The sequence below is a fragment of the Onthophagus taurus genome, chromosome 2 (assembly GCF_036711975.1).
Source record: "Onthophagus taurus isolate NC chromosome 2, IU_Otau_3.0, whole genome shotgun sequence".
Classification (NCBI taxonomy): domain Eukaryota; kingdom Metazoa; phylum Arthropoda; class Insecta; order Coleoptera; family Scarabaeidae; genus Onthophagus; species Onthophagus taurus.
Window position 1 is genome coordinate 14,680,159 of NC_091967.1, and position 22,927 is coordinate 14,703,085.

Sequence of the window (22,927 nt, forward strand, 5' to 3'; positions counted from 1 at the left end):
CGATTTTATTTTAAATTGGCATAACAAAAATTTTTAAAAAAAGTTTTTTTTTAGCTTTATTTTGGAAAGCACCAGAATTATTAAGACATCCCAATGCGTATATACATGGTACACAAAAAGGTGATATTTACGCGTTTGCAATTATCCTTTATGAATTAATTGGAAGAAGGTCTCCGCCGTTTCGTGGCGCTGGTTTGGAGCCAAAAGGTATTTAAAGAAAACATTCATATGATTTTAATTAAATTTTTATTTTTACAGAAATTATAGATTCAATAAAACGAATACCGGGCGATGAGTATCCGTTTAGACCAAATTTAAAACTTTTAGAAGAAAAAGAATTTGGCGACGAAGAATATATTCTGCAATGCATTAAAGATTGTTGGGCGGAAGATCCAGATTTGAGGCCTGATTTTACGCAAATTCGAATCAGATTGAAAAAAATGAAGGAAGGAAAGTAAGTATTTTAAAGTGTTAATTTTTAGTTTTTAATTCTTTTAATGTATAGGAAGAATATTATGGATCAAATGATGGAAATGATGGTTACATACGCGAATCATTTAGAGGATTTAGTACAAGAACGAACTAGATTGTTAAATGAGGAGAAAATGAAAACTGTCGATTTGCTTCATAGAATGTTACCAAAGTAATTATTTAAAAATTAAAAATCGTTTGTAATTATTTTAATTAACTATTTCTTTTATTAGGCCAGTCGCGGAGAAATTAACTGCTGGTTGCGGTATAGAACCTGAATGGTTCGATATGGTTACAATTTATTTCAGTGATATAGTTGGTTTTACTGCAATGTCAGCTGAAAGCACTCCATTACAAGTAAAATTAATCGATTTTGATGTAAATTAAAGTATTTTAAGCAATTTATTTTTTAGGTCGTAAACTTTTTAAATGATCTCTATACAGTATTTGATAGAATTATCAGGGGCTATGATGTTTATAAAGTAGAAACAATAGGTGATGCTTACATGGTGGTAAGTATGAATTTTATTCTTTAAAGACTTACATACTTAAATTACATCTTAGGTTTCAGGCCTTCCAGTTAGAAATAATGCATATCATACGGGAGAGATAGCATCCATGGCTCTCGATCTTTTATCACACGTGAGAGATCACAGAATACCTCATCGACCTAACGAAACCGTTAAATTACGCATTGGAATCCACACAGGTTATTTTCTTTGATTAATTTAATTTCTTTAATTTTAAATTAAAAATGTTTTAGGTCCCGTCGTTGCTGGAGTTGTTGGATTAACAATGCCTAGGTATTGCTTATTTGGAGATACTGTTAATACCGCTTCAAGAATGGAAAGTAATGGGGAACCTCTTAAGATACACATAAGCGTTCAATGTAAAGAGGCTTTAGATAAACTGGGGGGTTATATTGTTGAAGAACGTGGTTTGGTCAACATGAAGGGTAAAGGAGCAGTTTTAACTTATTGGTTAGTTGGTGCGACGGACAATGCCATACAAAGAAGGGAAGAACGTGATCTTGAAGAATGTCTACCATTGTTTTGCAAACCAAAACGGGGTAGTCCAAAATTAAATAATGATTCTAGGCAAGCTTCTTTCTGTGGTGGTTGCGTGGGATTAAATAGTCGAAGACAGTCAAGTGTACCTAGAGGGACAAGTGTGGAAGTTGACAGTTGTTCAACACTGCACAATCCTTCACCGCTCCTAGTAAGAAATAGATCGACACGTCATGTTTTGCACGTTCCGGATGCTACCTCCAAACAAACAATAAATTCCACGTTTGGGAGCCAAGTAATAGATGCCAATGAATTGGAAACGAATAGAAGAGGTTTAAGAACGCGAAGAGTTTTATCGAGTATAGCATCAAGTTGTGATGAGCCATGCAAAAGCCAAATAATACCAAAAGTTCGCGAATCAAAATCTTTAGATATATTGCCAGTAATTAAGAGACCGTTTCTTTTTTCTGGTAGAAGAACGGATTCGAAGCGTAGTACAAAGTCTTTGGAAGAGAGTTGTGAAAAATGTGGTGATATTCAAATTATTGCAATTCCAACCAATAGGCTTGTAAATAATAATTTTGCTAATGGTAATATGTTCGGTTTGACTGAGCAAAATACCAGTTCGTTGGATGATGTAGAAGAACCATTATTAAATTCCAGAGGATTGAATCCAACAATAGTACAAAGAAAAAGAGTGGGTAGTGGTATAGATGAGATTACTGATGAATTGGCGTCAAAACGATGGAAATCACTGGAATCTCTTCGCACGATAGGCGAACAGATACCTAGTGATAGGCCAAGCAAAAAGAATCCACCTAGACACTCAATAAAAAGTTGGATTTTTGGATTCTTTAACGGAAACGGAATAAAGGCCAGCAACACAGTTTTAAACGATTATAACAGCATACAATTAGAAAAGGAAAGCATTGTTTAATCAATCGTACTTTTTTTTAAATTTTAAAAATTAAATGTTTGACGTGTTACATGAATATTTGTCTTTAATAATGTACCTTTTGTGTGTAAATCAAAATCTAGTGTATGCATTTATATCGCAATTTGTGTGATGTTTTGTGCATTCAAGTCTAGAATACGTACAGTGATTCAAATTTTGAATAAACTGTATTTTCAAAAAAATAATTTTCATGTGTTGATAAATAGACAATCACATTATGTTTCTTGTCAAATTATATCAACGTTAGTCATATCATTGTCTCGAAAATGTATGGTACAAGTTATAAGAATATAACAATTCGAGTAACAAAAAAAAATAATAAAAACTATATTGCACAAAACTATCTTAATCTATATGCAATGTCAATGTCTTATTATTGTATCAATCTTAATCAATTTTCATCTGCTGGTATCTGATTAGCAGCAATGTGAAGAGTTTATTCAATCAGTGCTAGCAGAGAGAACCGCGCTGAACATACGGTTTTTGTTGGAGGGTCAGTGATTTTGTCGATTGAATGGCTGTGAACATTATCTCCATGTAAATAAAAGAAAAAAAATTCAAAAAAAAAGAAAGGAAACTATCCAATTTCTTTCACACTTTTTAGAATACATGTGCCATTAACTTATGTTAGAAAAAAAGAATTACATTTTAGATTTATAAATTTTATCTATAGTTAAATCACATGTAAATATTATTGTCATTAGATAATGTTTGATAAATAGACGTATTTATTTATTAAAAAAATATGTTTTACTTCTCTCCCATATTCAACAAGGTCAAGGTTTTGATTTTTAATCAAACAATTTAATTAACAAAATTCGTAAATAAATATATTTACCTAAATTACAAAAAAAAAATTGGTGTTTATCTATATTCACATTGATGACCACATCCTGTTGGACACACTTTTTTCGCTGCTATCCATTCTTGCATATGCTTTAAATGCCCACCATGCGAACATCCTTGACACCAAGCGTAAAGTCCTTTTACCACCTGGTGACATACACTACACAAACTATGTTCAGATGTATGGCAACGATCGCACAACCACCCTGTTCTTTGTAATGGTTTCGCACATTGACTACAATTTGTGTTTATCCTAGTTGATTGTTGATTTAAACAGTTAACCGAAGGTAGCCAAGAAATTTTAATTACCTTTAAAATCAAACTTTAAAGTTAGTAAGTTATAGCGATTTTAACTCAATGCTTTAGAGAACTTCAATCCATCTTTAGTTCTGTTCTAATATAGAGTATCTTTAGAGTATCTTTGGCATTAAAAAACATCACATTTGTTTCATTTTTCGTGTGGAATTGGAAAATATGATGCTGGGGTAGGTTATATATAGACTCAGTGTTACTTTTTTGTGTAGGTAATATGGTAATATATACAGTTCGCGTCAAAAGTTACTTCTATCCTGTCTAATTTGAAAACGGTTCGAGATATCGTCATAAGACAAAACACATCGATTTAGAATATTATAATTAACTTGTAGATCCTCTAATTAATTAAGCCCAGGTCGCTTATGGCCATATAATACGCTAAACCTAACTTCATATTGCTTTGAATCATTATGGTTGCTCGTCAATGACAATGATTATATCCTTTGTTGTTAAAATTGAATAATAAGAAATGCACATTACATTAGAAGTTAGATTTTCGACTGAAATTGGTGGACGAACGGAATGTAACGAATCATGTGGGTGAACGTTACGTTTAAACAATGAGATCTGGCAGGCCAGGAAATTGGACCTCCCCTTCCAATCCATCGCCCAGCATAATCCCAGTCTAAAGCTTCACGTGCAATATGTGAAAAATGTGCTGGACACCCATCATTTTGCAGCCACATATTTTGTCTTTCTTCCTTGCTCAAATCTATAAGTAACGTTGGTAAGACGTCATCTAAAAAATTTCGGTACTTCTCCCCATTCAGCATACTACGAATATAGACCGATCAATTTATTACCAATTATGCCACACCAAACATTAACCGTTTTAATGCAGACGATGAGAAGTACAATATTAAAGAAGGAAAAAACTATAACATATGTTTATACATTTAGTCGTGCCCGTCGAAGATCGGCAATCGAAACAGTGTCGCACCGAATTTAAATATTAAATAATAAACAATAATCATCCAAACAATTTTACTTATTTAATTAACTACTTAACGATGAGCATTGAAAAAACTATCGCGAAACTTCAAAATATATAGGGTGCCATTTAAAAAATTGGTCGTGACCTTCATATAACCTTGAAAATAGGGTCAAGGTCAAAAAATGTTATCCTCATATAGTTTCCCCCTTCGCACAGAACAACTTTCATTTGGTTCATTTTTATGTAAAATGAACCGTTTTCGAGATAATCGCTTGTCTCACGTTAAATGGACCAACCTGTATATATATCTTGGTTTTCTGCAATTGAAACCAATTGGTCGACCATCTATAGTAGTTATGATACGCTTGAAAAGTGTATACAATTTTTGTTCAACATTTTTTTATTTGGGATCTCGACAAGCAAAACCAACCTTATTTGACTACCAAAGAAAAGACTCAACTCACCACTAAAACATCCTGTGATTCAAGATTGTAATCATTAACGTCCCAAATAACACCGCAACAGATACATACAAATAAAAAGTTACTTCCACAATTTCTATCGCATATACACGACAAAATAAAATGTCACAGAAACGAAATCAAAAAAATTCATTTTAGCAGACTGCCAAGTTAATTGACCTAATTGCCTATATAAATGAGCTCCCTTTTATTGGTTTGAAAATCTATGACGTTTGTGCATCATCAAAAATTTCTGTCATCAACATTTTAAGATTGAGTTTTTTTACAATAACAGTGATCAAAAGTGAAATTATTCTGAATAAGAGCACGAGTAGTTCTCTAGAGCAAAAAGTCATTAAAAAAATGAATCAACTTACTTGTGTAGCTACATTCCATAATTGATACCTATGCAACATATCCAAATAACCTAATAGCCATTGTTCTTGCGTAACATCATCAAGTGTCTTTAAATGTTTTCTTCTATCCCCTAAAACGATAAGAACACAAGCTGCTGTTTGAATATCGCCCATTGTAGCATGATATTTCAAAGCGTCTACAACAGTATTGCTTGGATCCCATAAACACTTTTCAACCGTTTTTGATACGGTTAATAACCCGGGTACTTGGTCGTCGTATTGAACCGGTTGTAAACACTCATCGTTAATATCCGGCGAATAATGATTTTGTAAATTTTCAGGTGGAGGCGAACGATCTGATATTTCATGCCGGAGATTAAAAGCTTCGTTTGGTAACGTCCAATCTTGTTGCTGTTGACCCAATTGTTGAGAATTTTGCAGACTATTTCGGTAATCTATTTTTTTTAATATAAAAGAATAAAATGAAACATCTTGGATTATTTTTCTCCTTACCTAAACTAAGAGCATCTAATTCATTATCAAGTTCGTTTTCTCCAAACGAAAAGTCGCCTTTTGGCAAACCAAAACGAAAATTGTTGTAAACGGAAAAGCCATTAAATCCTCCAACATAATCTACGAGATCTCTATCTACCTCTGTTTCGTCGCCAATATATTTCGATCCAGAGACATCACCACCTATAAATTAATTGTTTTAACTTGTTTAAGTAATTTTGTTAATTTTATCAATCAAGTCATTTCACCTTTTGATCTCTGATCTTCAGATACATAATCATTAGGATACCCAACAATTTTCAAAAAACATTTATCATTATTATTTGTTAATGGAGTATTAGCTGGCGATGGATAAAATTCATCTCCATACATTATTTTAATTATTCTCCATACAATTGACACCTAAAATTAATTTGTTTATATTTATTTGATAACAATTTAAATAAAAGAATACATTCTTACATTATTTTTTCCATATTCTTTTGCTATTGAAGAGTTATGTTCACAAATTTCTGAGAATGATCGTCCAGTTAAAATGTAATTCTTAGCCAAATCATAAAATGAATGTTGATCTTGACATGTAACTATGTTGAATTGGTGAATAGCGCTGCTGGCTTGATGAAATTGATCGTTACTAATAGTATTGGAACTCTTCCTTAAAGAAAATAATTAAGTTATTATTTTAGTCAGTTATTAATTGATAATATAAGCGGAAGTGTACTGTTACAAAGCTGTTTTAAACCCAATTTTTCAATAAGCATATAATAAGTGGAAAAGAACTGCGTTATTATTATTAGTTTTCTCTGTACTCACACATTCGCTATCAACGGATCTCCTATTGACGATAGTGATTTTAGTCTATAAAGAAAATTATGAAGGAACAACTTACAGAAAGAGTGCAACGTTTTCTTATTATTATAGAAAGTTAGATATAGATAGTGTATTGTAGACATATTAATTATTAAAATCAGTATAGACATGTTAGAAACTAAGAAAACATAACGCAATGGTTACATTTTTCTCACCTAATCAAACCAGGTTGTTTAGAAAACGTATTATTTATTGGTATTCTATAGGCGAAAATAATTTCTCCGTGGTTATTGAGTGAAATTCCTTGTGGATTAGCCTTATTTGCTGGTCGAGTAGCGTCTCTAAATGCATGTTGATATAGTGTACAGTCCTTGAATTAAAAATGTTAATTAAAGAATAAGTGAAAAAATATTGCTCTTGAAATATTTAAAAAAAATTACCCTTCCTGTGCTTAAAAATATTTGTGGATCACCTCTCCACACAACTCCACTAGGAATATCTTTATGTTCATTAAACGCAGCAAATGGTATATAAGGCCGCCTTACATCCCAAATATTTACGCTACAATCAATGACCAACGCACAACTAGCAATGTGATATTTCCGTTGTGGCCTCCATTTTATATGTCCAATTGAAGCTATTGTATGTATTGTGTATTCCAACGTGGTTTTTGAGCTACCCAAGTCCCAAACCTTAATTGTTTTATCTCGGCTTGCTGTGGCCAACCAAGACGTATCCGGATGCCAATCACAAGCGAAAACTGGACCGCTGTGTGCTGTAAATTGTTGTTGATATTTATCGTGACGGCGAACATCCCAAATTTGAACGTTTCCGTTTTCGGAAACTGCAGCGAAAGTTGCTGGTGCGTGAGGACTAAATTGTACATCTCTAACACTTTCAGTATTACTAAAAATATATAAATATTTATTAACACTCGAATTACCAACAGCTGAGATGTAGCTATCTCTACCACAACAACTCAAAATGACTAGACTTTAAAAAAATATGTAATAGTACAATATTTCTATATTTATTGAATTATTTTTATTTTACAAAAGGAACTATCTATATAAAAACAACTATTAACACTTTTTTCCATTAGCAAGTTAATATTTGGCAAGTGTCCACCAGTTGTTCTCATGATGAATAATATTTTTTAATGCTTTCAGAATTGCAGGACTTTTGCAGGAGGAGTTGCTAGACTTTCGATTTGAGGTGGCCCCATAAAAAAATCATACGGAGCTAAATCTGGTGAGCGTTCGGGCCACGAGATGTCACCTCTGTTGGAGATACGTCACCCTGGAAATTTTCTCGCTGGGTAATCGTCCCATCTAAGTGAAACGATACTTCGTCAACAGCAAAATTTTCAAGTGCTGGCAGAAAAAAAAATGCCAAGAACAATTCCAAGTCCTCTTTGAAAAAATGTGGCCCAATGATCCCTACTCTTGGTATTGTAGCCCAAACTGTGACCCGATCCGAATGAATTCCTTTGGATTAAATCGCTCCAATATCGCATATTTTGTTGGTCAACACAACCTGAATTATGAAATGAGCATCATCACTGAACCACATAACTGTATCAGCAGGCAAATTTTCACGGAGTTTTTCGCATGCCATTTGGCGTGAAACCAAATCACGTTTGGAAATCATGAATTATGAAGAATTCGTCGAGTTGAATAATCTGTCATTCCATGTTTTGAAGCGATTCTAACGCTGCTCCTGGTCTCTTGCGGGACACATTTCCAACTAGGCTAGTTGAGGTTTAGGTCCTTGATGAACTTTAGTACTGCTCCAAAGTCTTGTTCCTTTATGTCAGTAAATGTGGTGTCAGGCAAATCTTTCAGGCGACCTCTGACGAGCAGTCACACAGAATATGATCGTTGTAAAGTCGACAAGATTGATCTTTAGGTTGCCCAATGTTGAAGAGAGTGGTAGTTTAGCGACGTGTGGCTAGTTAGGAAACTTGAGAGTGCCCTTTAGTAATGTTTGCTGAGGCATTTTCTTTTACGACGGAGTTATCATACTCTTCGCCTGTCTATGTCATGGAAGTTCTTTCTTGGCTACCTTTGAGTCCTTCCATGTGTTAATTAGTTGGGTTGGGGTCCAATAAAGAATGTCTTTGCTGCCACTTTGTTCAGCTTGTCATGCAGTAGAGAGATAAGATTGCAGTAGACCCTAAATATCGATCGCCCAGAAGAACTAATATTGAACCTCAGTAAATGGATTCAAATTACAAAATCAGCAAAGATCCTCTCTGGGTTGTAATCCTACAGAGTTGCTATAATACAAAATTTAATGTTTATTTTATTGTTCCTTTAGCTATCCTTACAAAAGTCATTATATCATTGCAAAGAAAAAAAAACGTTAAAATAAAATTGTCAAACCAGTCATTTTGACTGAAATGGTAGTTGTAGTATTAAATCTAATAGTAGTATTTATTTATAAATAATACTCCAGTAAATATTTTACCTGTAAAAAATAGCTACTGCACTTTTAGTTCGTATATCAAAATACCGCATTGTACCATCTTGTGAACCTGATATCAATCTATTTGGTTCAGAGGCATGAAAATTAACTTTATTTACAGTTCTTTTGTGTTCCTGGTAATCTTGTTCTTGCATTGCTTTACCAGATTTTGTTAAATTCCACACACAAACATGACCATTTGTTGCTGCAGTTGCCAAATAATGATCTAAAATTGATTTATTAATATTAATTTTATTGCAATCACTTTATATATAGCAAAAACTACGTAATATAATAAGAAAAATTTCAATCATAACAATTCACACCCTATATTTCAATAATTATGGACCTTCAAATAAAATGATCACCTTTTTATTGTTTTATATTAACACATTTTGTGATATCTTACCATCTATTAAACTCCAGGCAACATCATTACATGAAAAACTAAGATTTAAATGTTTAGAAGCACGTAAATTACAAATTTCCTTAAAGCAGTCATCCTCAATTGAATAAACCTTAAAAACTATATCGAAATTATAAGTTGTTTAAAAAATAAAGTTATTTCTTTTAATTTACCGTTTCTTCCTCCAATAGCTACTTGATTATTGTCTCGATTTAATGCTAAAGCATTAACAGGGCCTTCTTGAGAAACACTGAATGTAGCCATAGTTTATTACTTGTTGTGTAGGAGACAAATTGAAAAAAATCACAATCTTAACGATTTATTTTAATAGTAATCATTCTCATTATTACTACTAATACTGTTACGTGTGTTCTCTTGTGTTCGGTTCACAATTAGTACCAGAGCGTTGAAAAAAAATACTTCATTTAAAAAGTCAATAGGAAAAAGTAAGGTTATGTTTATCCTTTCGATTATTTCTGTGCATCTTGGGCATTTATTTTCATTTTCTTGTAGCTTTTTCAAGATTACGTATTTTCACTATTCAATTTTAATTTATCACACAACGTGGAATTACATTTTATTTTTTAACTTTGGACGAAATTTTCTTGGAATTATTCGCAATAATCCGCGCTTGCTCACTAAAAACGCCATGCTGTTTCACTGACGTATGTATATAATTTTTTTCATGATTCTTTTGCTCATGTTTGGTCATATAACAAAATCTAATATACAGAGTGATTTCGTTTATTGTCAAATTTTACATTTATCTTTCAAAGTATACATAAATGTCAAATTTGACATTTATCTTTCACAATACAGAAATGTCAAATTTAATCGAAATAACATTTTAAAATGTTAATTCCATGTTTATTTCCATGTATATGTTAATTCCATTTTAATTAAACATGAATATTGAAAATCAAAAGTTAGAAATGGCAATTTTAATTTAAAGTAATACAAATTTGACACTTAATCTTGACAGGTGACATTAAAACGACAAGTTTGACGTTTGACATGTCAAATTTTTTCTTAGTTTTCAAGGAATAAATTTGCAAATGCGAAATAAATGAGTGTAAGTCATTCTAATTACTTAAAGATCTGATTAAAATTAATATTTATAGTCTTTTAATTGGTGACTTTCGTGTGTGATCTACGACTTGAGGATCGAGGTTATGTGATATTCTTTATCATCTTTTAAATTGATTCCAATTACGAGCTATTTAGCTATTGTCCTTTTAATACACGTTTAATACATCTTGTTTTTTATAGTTGTTTCAATTGACAATATTTAAATGAATACAAACATTCGATATTGTTGCAAATGGTTTTGTTTTATATCTTAATTAATAAGAGTCATACTAATTGTAAAAGACGCTCCACAAAGTAATAAATGGAGCGTATCCTTTACATTTATTTAGAATTAGAAAAGGATCACATTGTAAGTTGTAATATTCTTGCTTGTGATGCCTGATATCTGAGTATGTAGACAATCACGTACAAGAACTTACAACCATTACGTCTCTATTTCAGAACATTAATTCAGACATTACCTTGGAGTTATTTTCCTTATGTCATTTTACTTGTCATTTCCAACTGAAGACATTTTCCACACCTTCAGCAACAATCAGGTGCCTTCATATACAGGTGCGTATGGATAAATAAAACACACACGATTATTTTTTATTCTGTCATGATTATTCTTTAGTTACATGACTCGGAAAGAAAGTCTTTGTCCCATCAGTACCGTTTTCCACTATCGCTGCGAAGGATCCCAAGATTGGGTTTTTGTTCCCACTTTCTGCTTCACCGGTTTAGATGTAATAAGATATTACTTATAGAATCCGAATGGGTCCATTTTTATCTGGACACTTCAGTTCTCTTTCCAAAGTTATCAGGCCCATCAGCCATATTAAAAACTACTAGACGACAGCAGTTTCTTCACGTTATATGGCTGATAGTCGCTTCAATTTGCTATTTCTAATTGTACCTGACCAGGTTTGATCACTGCGATGCAATATTTTCTCCATTACTAGATATTTTCTATTAAGCACGACAAAGTCTCGTCGAACTCGTACGACCTTCTCGCACTCCATTTGTATACTTGACATTCAGCGATACTTCACCTTTCTTCTAGTTACTATATGGCATTAGTTGTTAGTCATAGTATTCTTAATGCTTCATTATAGAATATGTTCTAAAGCTCCGGTCCAAATACGGAAGCCCCATATCATCGTCTTATTTCGTTGTCCTTCATTAGTATTATATACGATGGCCATCTATTAGCGAGGGATCTCAAGCGTAACAAGGGCTACCATTCAGCGAGACCACCAGTACTTTGGAAGCTTTTTTATGGGTTACTAAATTTTGTTGTGTTCTTGCACACTTGAGAGAAAATTGTATCCTTTTGGCAAATATTATACATGCCCAGAAGGAAGTGGGATGCCCAACGGTTACCAAGAATTTAAGAGCGTTCACTGATATATGTTGCTTTCTTGTTTTTAAACGATTTAATTGCAACAAGTAGTTCTCCCAAACGAAGAATACAGTTTCAGTTGAGTTCCCGCTGCTTGTTTATCCCTTTCCGGGTATTTAGAGAATAGAGGGATGTCGATAGACAACATGGTCTAAGTGTCAGACAACTTCTTGTAGTGCTCGAAAAGATGCACATAATGTAGGACAGAAAAAGGAAGTTTAATTGTTTATTATGGAATGAAGTGAGGAATCAATATGAAAGCAAATTAGATGAGATGTTCTCATTATCATATTATTGTACTCATTATTTATTAAGATCCTACTTAAAAAGGGTTCTCAACAATGTTTAAAGCCATGGAAGAAAAGCCAGGATCGCTAATTGATTGCTGCCATGTCATCTCGTTACTGGGTTATCGTTTTTTAATGTAAGAAATGGCAAAGGGACACTGACGTACCGTTGAAGTGTTTTTGAAAATTATTTATAAAGAAAAACAGAAACTTGTCTTTTAAATATTTTATTTTACTTTTTACATTACACATTCACACTAATTTCAAGACACTACAAGGAAAACTGTCGGATATAGGTCGACGATAAACGTAACACCAAATTTCGTACATTAGTGAAATACATACACAACTTATATTTAAGATTAAGTTCCGACGAGAATGTTGGTTCATTATAGACCGAAAAATATTCGTTTTCCATCAACACTTATAAGAAAGTGATTATTTACAATAGCCGAAATACTTAGTACCTCGCTCAGTACTTATTTAAGTACTTGCAAACTTACTTACTTACTGTGTAAGGTTAATATCACAGATAATTTTCACCTATTTACTTCTGTTATAATGACTTACAAAAATAAAAAACATTCATTATGAACTGACATTTTTCTTGATTCGATTTCATCAAGAGTTATCTCAAAAGGGTTACAGGGGCTCAGTATAAATAACCTTTTGGATAACGCTTGTAAAAATGGTAATGTTTTTAATAATCATTAATTACCTATTTAAAGTTTAGTTTTGCTTGCTGCTCGTACTTGGAGCAATTTTATATTTAAAAATTAAATTTCATCTTTCCTTTCAATCAAATTTCTTTGATGGGTCGTTCTTACAAACAGAAACAAAGTATCAGGGGTTAATAAGTCGACGTAATTTAAAAAAATCTTACCTAATTACATCAATTTCATTGTTTTACAAGAATTTTTAATTTATTGTTCGATAATTTAGCAGAATTACGATATCCTAATAAAATAGAGACATATACACTTACTTTTATTTTACTTAATAGTACCTAGTACTAAAGCATGGTTTATAAATTGTAATGTATTTAGTAAATCGCCAACAAGATATGACATATATGATAAAAGTTAAACTCTACTTTCACAATTTTTGTTCGATGAAATGTTGAAATGTATTGATTTTCGAGTGTGTAACGTAGTTGTTGATGATTTCTTCGATGGCTACACCGTTGATAACACCAGCCCACGAGATTGATCCTAAAACATCAATACATTTTTGGGAATTAATTTTATTACTATTTTATTATGAAATATAAGATGGAATGTTATGATGGTTTTTTTTAGTTATGAATAACCCAATGCACTTTTTAAAGTATTACATGCATATTCGTTATTTTAACGTCCCTTCACGCCGGCACGAAAATTTTGCTGACGAGATGAAGAATCGCCTAGTTTTAATAACGCGGCAGCTTATGAACCTGTTAGGCCGGAGCGTCAAAATCACGATTGTGCAGCATTTTATTTGAAATGAATCCACGTCGACTTTTTTACTTTTTTAATAGGAGCGTTTTATACAATTTTCCATGGAAAATGTTAGGTGTTTTTAAGTGGACACAAAAATTTATCCAAGTGACAATTAAAACAGTGTTTTTGCACCATATATATATTTATGTCCTCATTTTAATTAAAAATCCACTATCATATTATATCCACAATAATTGATTAGCGTTGCTGTTAAAATATGAGAGCAATTAAAACCAGTTTTAACTTCTCATTAAGACCAAGATACACATTTCGGTACCCCACCCGAACCTCACAATTATAAAATTAACAGTGCTAGTTTGCACATGTGTGCACCTATACTAGACCACAAAACTGTTTTTTGCTTAATGTTTCATACACAGTACGGTGTTGTTAATTGGTGTTTTGAATAGCGTCGTTAAAGTTATGTTTTTTAAAATTGTTGAAGAGCTAATTTTAAAATTTATGCAGTAAAGTTTCCTCTAGTCGTTAATTGTAGCAAGTGTTTGTAGGGGAATTTCACTGTACTTCGATTTTAACCTTCTGTCGTCTAAAATATAGTGATTCTTTGCCTTACGATCTACCGACAAATCTTGTATCGCCAAGGATTCACCGACATCTCTCTGCTTCTTTTCCAAATTTACCTTCAATTTTGTGTTGTTTTTTCTTTATGTTAAGTTTGGTTTTAGTCTCTATAAATTTATATTTTTAGAGTTGCTTTGCCTTCCCGATATTACAAGTAAATAAATAAATAAAAATAAGTATGTATACTGAAAATTTTTAGTTTGTGATTATTTCGCGTCGGCATGAAGGGATTTTTCGAAAAATATTAGTGTATTATTAAAACTGCTTAAGCTGAAGGATATATTTAATGATTTTATACAAGTGAAAAAATGCTTTATTAAATGTATTTTTTTTTTATAAAACAATGATTTATTGAACACTATAATTTTTTGTTTGATATCTTGAAAATGCGTGGTAAAGGAGTAAACACGTACATAAACTACCGGCGAAGCCACCTCGCATGACCTCGTCCTTTAAAACGCAATATTGTTTCTTAACTAGGTCAATGTGCTTCGTAAAGTTCGCACCGGTAACCACTATATAAATTTTAATAATGTAGTTAAATATAGGTCAAAGGTTTCGACTTCTTAATATAAGAATTCCAACTTTTATTTTCTTGTATTTCTCTTTTTCATTCCTTTTGCGAGCGCGAAAAAGAAGTTACCGCCTTGGCTCGGAAAGTTATGATATCGGTTATGGGCGTGCTTTTCAAGTTCGTATTCCGTAATATTTGTAAAATCAAGTTTTGTATTCATTTTTCTCAGAATGAGCAAAATAAGCGTGGCAGAAATTGATTATCAAAGAAGCTTATTTTACTTTTTATCTAACTTTTTTTCAAAATCTTACTATTAGCTAAATTCTATTGCTTCCACCAATAAAAATAAAGGTAGACAAGTTTCTGAACGAGATTACATCTGAGATTTATAGTTTAAGAGACACATAGGCATAATTTTTTAAAAGATCCATAATATTAGAGGTATAATTAATGTTAAGGGATAAGTAATATAAAGTAGACCTCTTGACCTCTAAAGTTTTTTAATAATTAATTTTATTTACTTGGTATATATGTTTGTTCAGCGTGATTTTTTAACTATATGACTATTTGGCTGATGATGATATCTTAGTATGTCGAAACTAGTACCAAGTAAATAAAATTAATTACTAAAAAAAGTTTAGAGGTCAAGAGGTCTACTTTATATTACTTATCTCTTAACATAGGCATAAGTTGCATAAGAAATGCCAGATGCAAGGTTTTTTGAAATGTAATGAGGGTTATCTATACAAACTGATACTGAGAGTAAACTTTATATTGTTATAGAAATACCCTAATTTAATAAAATAGTAATATACATTTTTGAACAGATTTAAACAGTTCTATATTTATTTTTAATTCAATATACATAAAATGAGTGAAGTGAAAAGAATGATAAGCACAGAGAATAAAATGTTAATGATGCAAATAAGCGTTTTCTTTAAAATTTAGTAATATTAATTAGAACTGTTTTTAGAAACTTATGTAATAACTACCCCGTTCGTGACCACAGTGTCCCTTGTGTCGCTACTGGTCTCTAGTGCATTAATTGACCGCGAAGACATGGTAATGAGGGACGTTGACGGATCCCCTTTACTAACCAATGGTCCTACGTCACACTCTTCGTCGTTGTTTGGACAGATCGATGTAGCCCTCGATGGTTTCAATTTCATCGAACCTTGCTTGTTTTTCCTCGGGAACACGCTGTTTTCCAAATGGAGTGCCGCGTTGATGTCTTTGCCGGCAGCACAGGTGCACGCTTTCAAAAAGCTTTTCTTGAAGTTGTCGCTGAGGAACGCGTAGAGGATTGGATTCATTGCCGAGTTTGAGTAGCTCAAACAAGAAGCCAGTAGGTGCATCATCAGGATAAATGGGGATTGGGTGTCGTCCGTACTAAAAACTTCCGCTAACTGCAATACCCAGTATGGAAGCCAGCAAAGTATGTAAACGCTAATAACTGTTAGAACAAGTTGAGTTACTTTTCTGTGGGATCTTTTCATGTCTTTTGATTTATTTTGTGGGCCAACTGTTTGAAGTTTTCTTATAACGAGTAAATAGAAAACGGATATGAATACTATTGGAATTGCAAATCCAAATACAAAGGTATAAGAAGTGAATGTAATAGCTGGATGATTTATAGTGTGATTACCAATAGCTACCACACAAGATTTTCCTGCATGATGTGACACTTCCTTTGAATTTATAATTAATGGTATCATTAATGCTATACTCAGCGTCCACGCCACCAACGAAACTATCTTTGATATAAAGGGCGTCCTCCATTTTGGAGAAGATATTGGATGACAAACAGCGATGTATCTATCAGCACTCATAACCAGCAAAAAAGTACTGCTGGTAAACTGATTGATACTTGTTAGCGTTAGATATGTTTTACACATAAAATCGCCAAATATCCAGGATTTTTCTACCATCGTTACTATTAAAAATGGGATTCCAATTAAAAAACATTCATCAGCTATTGCTAAATTTACGATATACATATTTGTAACTGTTTGCATCTTCGAAAATCTAATTACTACGTATACCACCAAAGTATTCCCCAAAAGACCAATAATACAAACTGTTGCAAAAAGCAACTCTTGAAAGATTAACATTGAACGAATCCCAGTTGGCATCGAATCCATCGTATGATTAGTGTTGTTAAAAGAATACGAATCGTTACCGTCCATATTTGCTTTTATTTATTTGTCTTTTCGATAAGAATTAAACGTCTTGATTTCCTGAAACAAAGAAAATTAAATCATTAATAATAGAAATACACATTCTTATAGATTTAAATAAGTTTAAAAGACTGCCTAAACGTATTTTTACCTCTTAAAGGATGTTATATTAATGTTTGCACCAATGTCAATAAGCAACACCGATTTACTGTCTGTGCTGTCGTCTGTACATTTTTACATTGCAGATCGATATGTTGACATGGAATGAATGCAGAGAATGACACCGCAATAAATCATTTCGAGCGGTGATATAACACTGTCTGACGGTGAAGCACAATTTGTAAGCAATTCTCTCGAGGAGTCGTACGCCCGCTTTTTTACTGGTATAGGTTACATCAGTTGAGTTATACTGGTTTTTTTTTGGGCAAGGTGCAGTCGACCAACTTTTAGACTACCCACCACTACTTACAAGATGGTTTTGATATAAAAGTGGGTTATGAAAAGAATTTACATATACAAATTAATTATTTGATTATTTTTTCTAATTTTTATATCTTTTAAATTTCATACAACTTTATATAATGGCCAAGTATAAGTAAGATTTAAGAGTATACAATTTCAAGAACAATATTCTTGTTGTTCATATAAAGGTCAGCAGTTAGTAGTGAAAGCGCACAATGCATACAAAATGAGATGTAGGCACTTGTGGACCCCCCCGAGGAGGTCGAGTGCATCGGGCACTTTTCTTTCTGGAGGAACAGTAAAGTTGGAACCCATTCAATGCGAAAAGAATGTAATGGGTGTGTTTTATTCTAAACTCAATACAAACGCAACAAACATTTCAATTTAAAATCGAAAATATTTTCGATTTAAAATTACGTTTAAATTTAATTGGTTAAAAAACATCTTCAAACTTTTTATTTTTATTCAAACGATACTTCTTCAACAAGTTTCTAATGACCGCGAGCGATTTTGTAAAAATCTGTTCTACCGACTAAAGCTCTCGATAAACAAGCCAATTAGGTGGTTGTTCGTTAAAACATTTTCCTAAAAGGCTGTTCAGATTAAGTTGGGTTAATGGAATAAATTATAAATAAAAGTTTCCTCTTGGAGATATTTTTAAAAAGACGTTAATATAAATATGTCAGAGGTAAAAATTTTAAGGTAACTTTGAATTTTAAAGTATGTAGGAACCCTCACAATGGAGTAATGTGTAAAGAGAAAGATAACGACCAAAAAAGTAGTTAAATATGGTCGGCAAATTAAATTGCACATTAAAAAGTCCGGATCCATATACCTGCACATTTTTGGACCATTAAAGATTAAATTGCAGAAGCGTTCCTGTTACATACATTTTTTACGATGTGATGATTGCAAAGTTCAAACAGTATTAAAACTTTTCGTTATAGCTTTTTTGTGTATATGAAAGCACACATAAATGATAATAAAAATATATTATCTATTATATCTATTGCAATTTCGAAATGTGTATTTGGTACACAGTTTGTGCGTTTTCATATCGGACTGAACATGAACTTACTGTATCTATACCATTAAGCATTAGCATATAGGAAGCGATCTAGTATCTAGATTCTAAAATAATACGGTGCAGTTGCACCAATATAGAGTTTAACCTTACAGCCATTATATTAAAAATTACATATTAAAAAAATTTTAGTTTTTAGAAGTAGATAACATAAAAGTTAGAACGGAGTGAAAACATGAATAAAACTTTTTACATAAAATTTAAATTTGAGGTCGCCTAAACTATGTAAAATCCACCATAACTCTCTGATTTTTGCATTCGAATATTTAATGACGGTGTTAACATTGAAGGTTGCGATGTAATAGAAGTAAATATTCTTATATATTTAGTAAGCTTTTACATCATTGGTTTAATTTATAAAGTTTAAACCATTCATACACTTCGTAAGAAGATTTGGGTAGGAACACTCTCAATTACTTGATGGTAATATCAAGGAAAAGTGCCCTGGCATCCATAAAAATAAAGATCACTCTATTATAAACTACAAGATGAGGTTGCCAGTGATATGCTTTTCAACTCGTCTTACGAAGTGGCTACAAGTTCATCATAATTTCCGGAACGGATTTCGTAGAAAAGCTTACGTATTATAATAACAGCTGATAATGTTGATTAAAGCAGAAAGTTTCACTCTACGAAAATGGCTTATAGTAACAATAAAGGACTTCTTCCAGGCACCAGTCGCAAATTTCTGGTGCCATTAGTGGTAGTATTCTGATGTGTCCTCTTAGAAGGGGTTGACCGTGTCGCAACGACCACACGTTGGAAAAGAACACGCTGTTCGAAACCTTTAGAAATTGATAGAGGAGGCCAAGGCTCAAAAACTCTTCTGTAGTGCCACAGATGATAAAAGGACTTCTTAGATATCTCCCTGACACTGCAAAAGAACAATGTGGAATACAGCTTACTTAAAGTTTTACACTGCACTTTCAAATATATTTCCATGTAAAGTAAACACAACAGTATAGTGTACAATAATAATCTTCTTAAAAATCCCAAAACTCTTCGAACAATTGAGTTCATTCAACGTTTATGATATCTGCAATGAGAAGACTGTGGGTTTCCCATCAAAATATGGATAACATTGGAAAAGAATTTATAACAAAATTTCTCTTGAGTTTGATTTTTGAGCTGTTTTATAGTTAATTAAACATGCTGGTTTTAAATCTGCATGTCATTCTCATAAGGTATTTCTCTCAGAAAATTGAGAACATTTCATGTATTGTTTACTTTTTACTTTATTTTCCTTTTCATGTATAATTGATGTGACTTTGAGGACATGATACACAAACAATACAGTTATTTTTCAGTGTGATCACAAAAAAGCTGGCATAGTTCTTAATTTGGCGCTTGAAACGATTATGTGTCTTATCGTAATAAATTCTGCTTGCAAATTGGGAATATGTCTGAACATCTTTTGTTTGTTACTAAAATCAACAATAAGTGAAATTAGAATTGTCTTCGCAACGATTTTCATTAATATTCATAATGCCACATCGGCAAAACAGATTAATAAACCATGAATTATGGATTGTGTAGATGCGAGAATTTTCTTTTATTTTTCTTTTATTTACATCAATTTAGAATAGATTAGTTTAAGCTTTACAAATAATAAAATTACAAAAATACGGAATATTATTTATAATAATTTTGTTTGTAGCATGGTTTAATTAAAATTTCAGCTTACTGCATAAAATTTAAAATATTATAGTAACGCCAGAGGAATATATTATTTTCAAATTACTGCGAATATTATTTGGTAATAATTATTCAGCAATAATTATTCAACGTATAATTCTCCGGATATTTGCCAGTACTAATAACTGATATAATCTATTGGAAACTGTGAAATGTGAACCATTTCGATAACCGCCAGTGCGCACTGATACGTACGGAAATATCTGAAAACCCATAATTGAAACGTTGGTTTGAAGTGTATTTTAGAGATTTATATCAAATTCGCAGGAATTTAATCATTAAATAGTTATCTATATTTATCAATACACAAAATCTGTAACCATTTAGAAATAATCTACTATTGTAACTTTGTCTTTTTTTGATATCAAATCCACGTTTTAACATTTTTTTGTATCAGTTGTTTTTAACATTAACCCAGTATACCTTTTTTACCTTTAAAATCGTTTTTATTTCAAGAGAACAACGGGCTTTTTTAAAATGATTAATAGTACGTTTTTACTTCAAAACTTCAGACGGGTTAATTTTTTTCGACGGTTCTTCGATGTGCTAATAGCGTCGCACACGAACACCTTTTTTTTTGTTAAAGATAGCGGGATCTGGATATTTGTGTAGCCTTTAAAGCAAAAAAAGGTTTGATGGGTACTTCTTATAATGAATACCCGTAAATTTTCATAGTATTTTCTGCTTTCAATATAAAAAGGAACACGAAATCTTTGGGCTATTTTGTTTTTTTATTAAAACCGTAATTATTGCAGACGTGTTGATAAAAGCTTTTTGATGACTTCTATTTATCTTAGAAGACGAAGGTTTTTGTTTCTTTACTCTCAAGTGACTACATAAATGGTTGTGATTTTTTTTTGTGTTGTTATAAGTACAGAGAAGAATATTTTAATTAAATCGTTACATTATGTGTGGGTAGAGTTAGAAGGTGATAAAGTATCAGCAAGTTTCCACCAAACAAGTAATTTCCAACACGCCAACTCTCTTCTAGTTTGGTGTGTAACGTAATAATACTTTGTTATACGCGCTGGTTAACTTTGGGAAGCCAACTTACCTTCAGTTAATTGACATCACCCCAGTTATTGACGTCTCGCTATTACGCAATCACATTTCATCTAATTCATATGTCGAATTGGAGAACTACGCGTTATCTGCAACCAAAAATTTATAATTAATCCAACACTTATCAACATTTATAAATTGTTTCAAAAACATTTTTCATGTATTTATTTGGGTAACCGGTAATGTAATGTGAGATTAACAAAAATAAAACATTATTCTTATCGTTACTTTGCGGTTACAAGACAATTTTTGCGGAGGATATACGTTAAATGGAAGTCGGGGATTGTTGTGGCGGAATACGAGAATGCTGTTGTTTTACGACAAATTGAAACGTCACTAACCCGTGTTTCAGAGTGAGGGAGTCTTTTCTTATCTAGACCCTTAGGTCTCGCTTCCCCCTATCTTACAACGATTGTCGTTTAACCTTTCTTTCTGTGTGTACTTACATTTTTTTTGGAGAGTATTATAACTACTGAAATAATATCTGTGGGTGTATTTGTAGAATGTCTGCAGTTATTATCTAAACGAGACGACAATTCTTGTTGATCTAAATTATTTTTGAGAGCCAAGGTGTAATCATAAAACGTTTCTTATCCGCTTATTACCAGGTTATTTTAGAAATAAAGCTGTCTTAAATTCTCATCATAGTATCATTATAAAATTTCCTGGATATGTAAAAGATCCATTTTATAAATCAAATTTAAACCCAGAAAAAAACGTGATTTGCCAATGCTAGAGTGTTGGCTGGTAAGCTAGATCACACAACAATTCTGGCACAATTATGGCACCACTAAAGCTGTCATACATTATGTCTACGTATAACCGGCACTTTCCTTTCTAGTTTGTATAATTATGAGGTCACAAAAAATAGCTGATATCTTTTACTAAATTTTGATTCCCATTATCAAAATTAGGTGTAAAAGTACAACTTTCTAATTCCATTAATTTCTTTAAATTGGCATGAATCTAACTTAACTATTGCTCTCAAAGAAGGTGAGCACCGGATTTAGGCACTAACTATGTAACTGCACAATGTAAATATGAAAGGGATTTTTGATGTTTTGAGGAATGAAATCATCCAAAATCAACTGCCAAAGAAGTCATCAAGATGCCAATAAAGAAATAACATGGATTATGCCAAATTATACGCATAATAATTTACAAAACCAACCTATATCTTTGTGTATCTGGTGTATGCTAAAAAGATAAAGCAGTACAATAGTACAATCATAAAACTTAGACCCATTATCAACAGTATCAATTCAATTGACCGATTTAGAGAGTATGATTGACTTCTTAAGAATTACAGAGCTGTAATATAAAACAATAAATTCCGTGTAAAATGTACAACTTTGATGAAAGGTTTCAATTTGACCTATTTGTTTTGATCAATGGAAAAGCATTTTGTATAATAGTGTAAAAGATTTAACGAATTTTATTAGTTTGTTTGACAAACTAATGTTTATATAAATCACAACGTAATCTGCGATGACAAATTTATAAATCACACTTCCTTGTTTCCGTTTTTGTGAATTTCGATAAAATAATTTGTTATAAAGTTGAAATAAATATT

General features: G+C 32.1%; 3 protein-coding genes across 10 annotated transcripts in view; 1 reads left to right on the plus strand and 2 right to left on the minus strand.

Annotated features, from left to right (window-relative positions):
• The window catches only part of LOC111426980 (receptor-type guanylate cyclase Gyc76C-like), a 65,393-nt gene extending 62,923 nt beyond the window's left edge, over window positions 1-2,470 (plus strand). The window contains exons 14-20 of the mRNA XM_023061914.2: window positions 55-207; window positions 259-454; window positions 506-643; window positions 705-828; window positions 885-983; window positions 1,036-1,180; window positions 1,235-2,470. Coding sequence (XP_022917682.1) covers window positions 55-207; window positions 259-454; window positions 506-643; window positions 705-828; window positions 885-983; window positions 1,036-1,180; window positions 1,235-2,415 — 2,036 coding nt within the window. The 3' untranslated portion in view covers window positions 2,416-2,470. The remainder of the gene's footprint in view (window positions 1-54; window positions 208-258; window positions 455-505; window positions 644-704; window positions 829-884; window positions 984-1,035; window positions 1,181-1,234) is intronic.
• A 756-nt stretch (window positions 2,471-3,226) lies between these two features.
• LOC111426981 (WD repeat domain 24) lies at window positions 3,227-10,229 on the minus strand. Of its 2 annotated transcripts, XM_023061915.2 has the most exons (11): window positions 9,714-10,229; window positions 9,544-9,660; window positions 9,138-9,360; window positions 7,109-7,574; window positions 6,884-7,038; window positions 6,672-6,716; window positions 6,321-6,513; window positions 6,107-6,260; window positions 5,859-6,041; window positions 5,367-5,800; window positions 3,227-3,588 (listed from the first exon to the last, which is right to left on the minus strand). In XM_023061915.2, exons 1-11 carry the CDS (start codon window positions 9,802-9,804, stop codon window positions 3,298-3,300), a joined length of 2,352 nt encoding a protein of 783 aa, XP_022917683.1. In that variant the 5' UTR covers window positions 9,805-10,229; the 3' UTR covers window positions 3,227-3,297. The 2 variants fall into 2 exon arrangements, with proteins under 2 accessions (XP_022917683.1, XP_022917684.1); XM_023061916.2 differs by lacking the exon at window positions 6,672-6,716 and having other exon boundaries at window positions 9,714-10,228.
• Window positions 10,230-12,511: 2,282 nt separating this feature from the next.
• The window catches only part of LOC111426958 (somatostatin receptor type 2-like), a 91,834-nt gene continuing 81,418 nt past the window's right edge, over window positions 12,512-22,927 (minus strand). For 5 of the 7 annotated variants that reach the window (XM_071194343.1, XM_071194342.1, XM_023061879.2 and 2 more), the window contains exons 3-5: window positions 21,347-21,443; window positions 15,867-17,111; window positions 12,512-13,511 (exon numbers count right to left, since the gene is read on the minus strand). In XM_071194343.1, the coding sequence (XP_071050444.1) occupies window positions 13,476-13,511; window positions 15,867-17,060 (1,230 nt within the window). In that variant the 5' untranslated portion in view covers window positions 17,061-17,111; window positions 21,347-21,443 and the 3' untranslated portion in view covers window positions 12,512-13,475. Of the gene's footprint in view, window positions 13,512-15,866; window positions 17,112-17,202; window positions 17,434-21,346; window positions 21,444-22,927 lie in introns of those variants that run through there. The other 2 variants (XM_071194344.1, XM_023061881.2) reach the window with 2 other exon arrangements.

Excerpts from the sequence above, each read along its gene's own strand:
- LOC111426981 (XM_023061915.2), bottom strand. The coding sequence starts at position 9,804 with ATGGCTACATTCAGTGTTTCTCAAGAAGGCCCTGTTAATGCTTTAGCA. Across the intron at positions 9,361-9,543 it reads TGCCTGGAGTTTAATAGATG|ATCATTATTTGGCAACTGCA; the intron begins GTAAGATATCAC and ends AATCAATTTTAG. Across the intron at positions 6,261-6,320 it reads AAGAATATGGAAAAAATAAT|GTGTCAATTGTATGGAGAAT; the intron begins GTAAGAATGTAT and ends AATTAATTTTAG.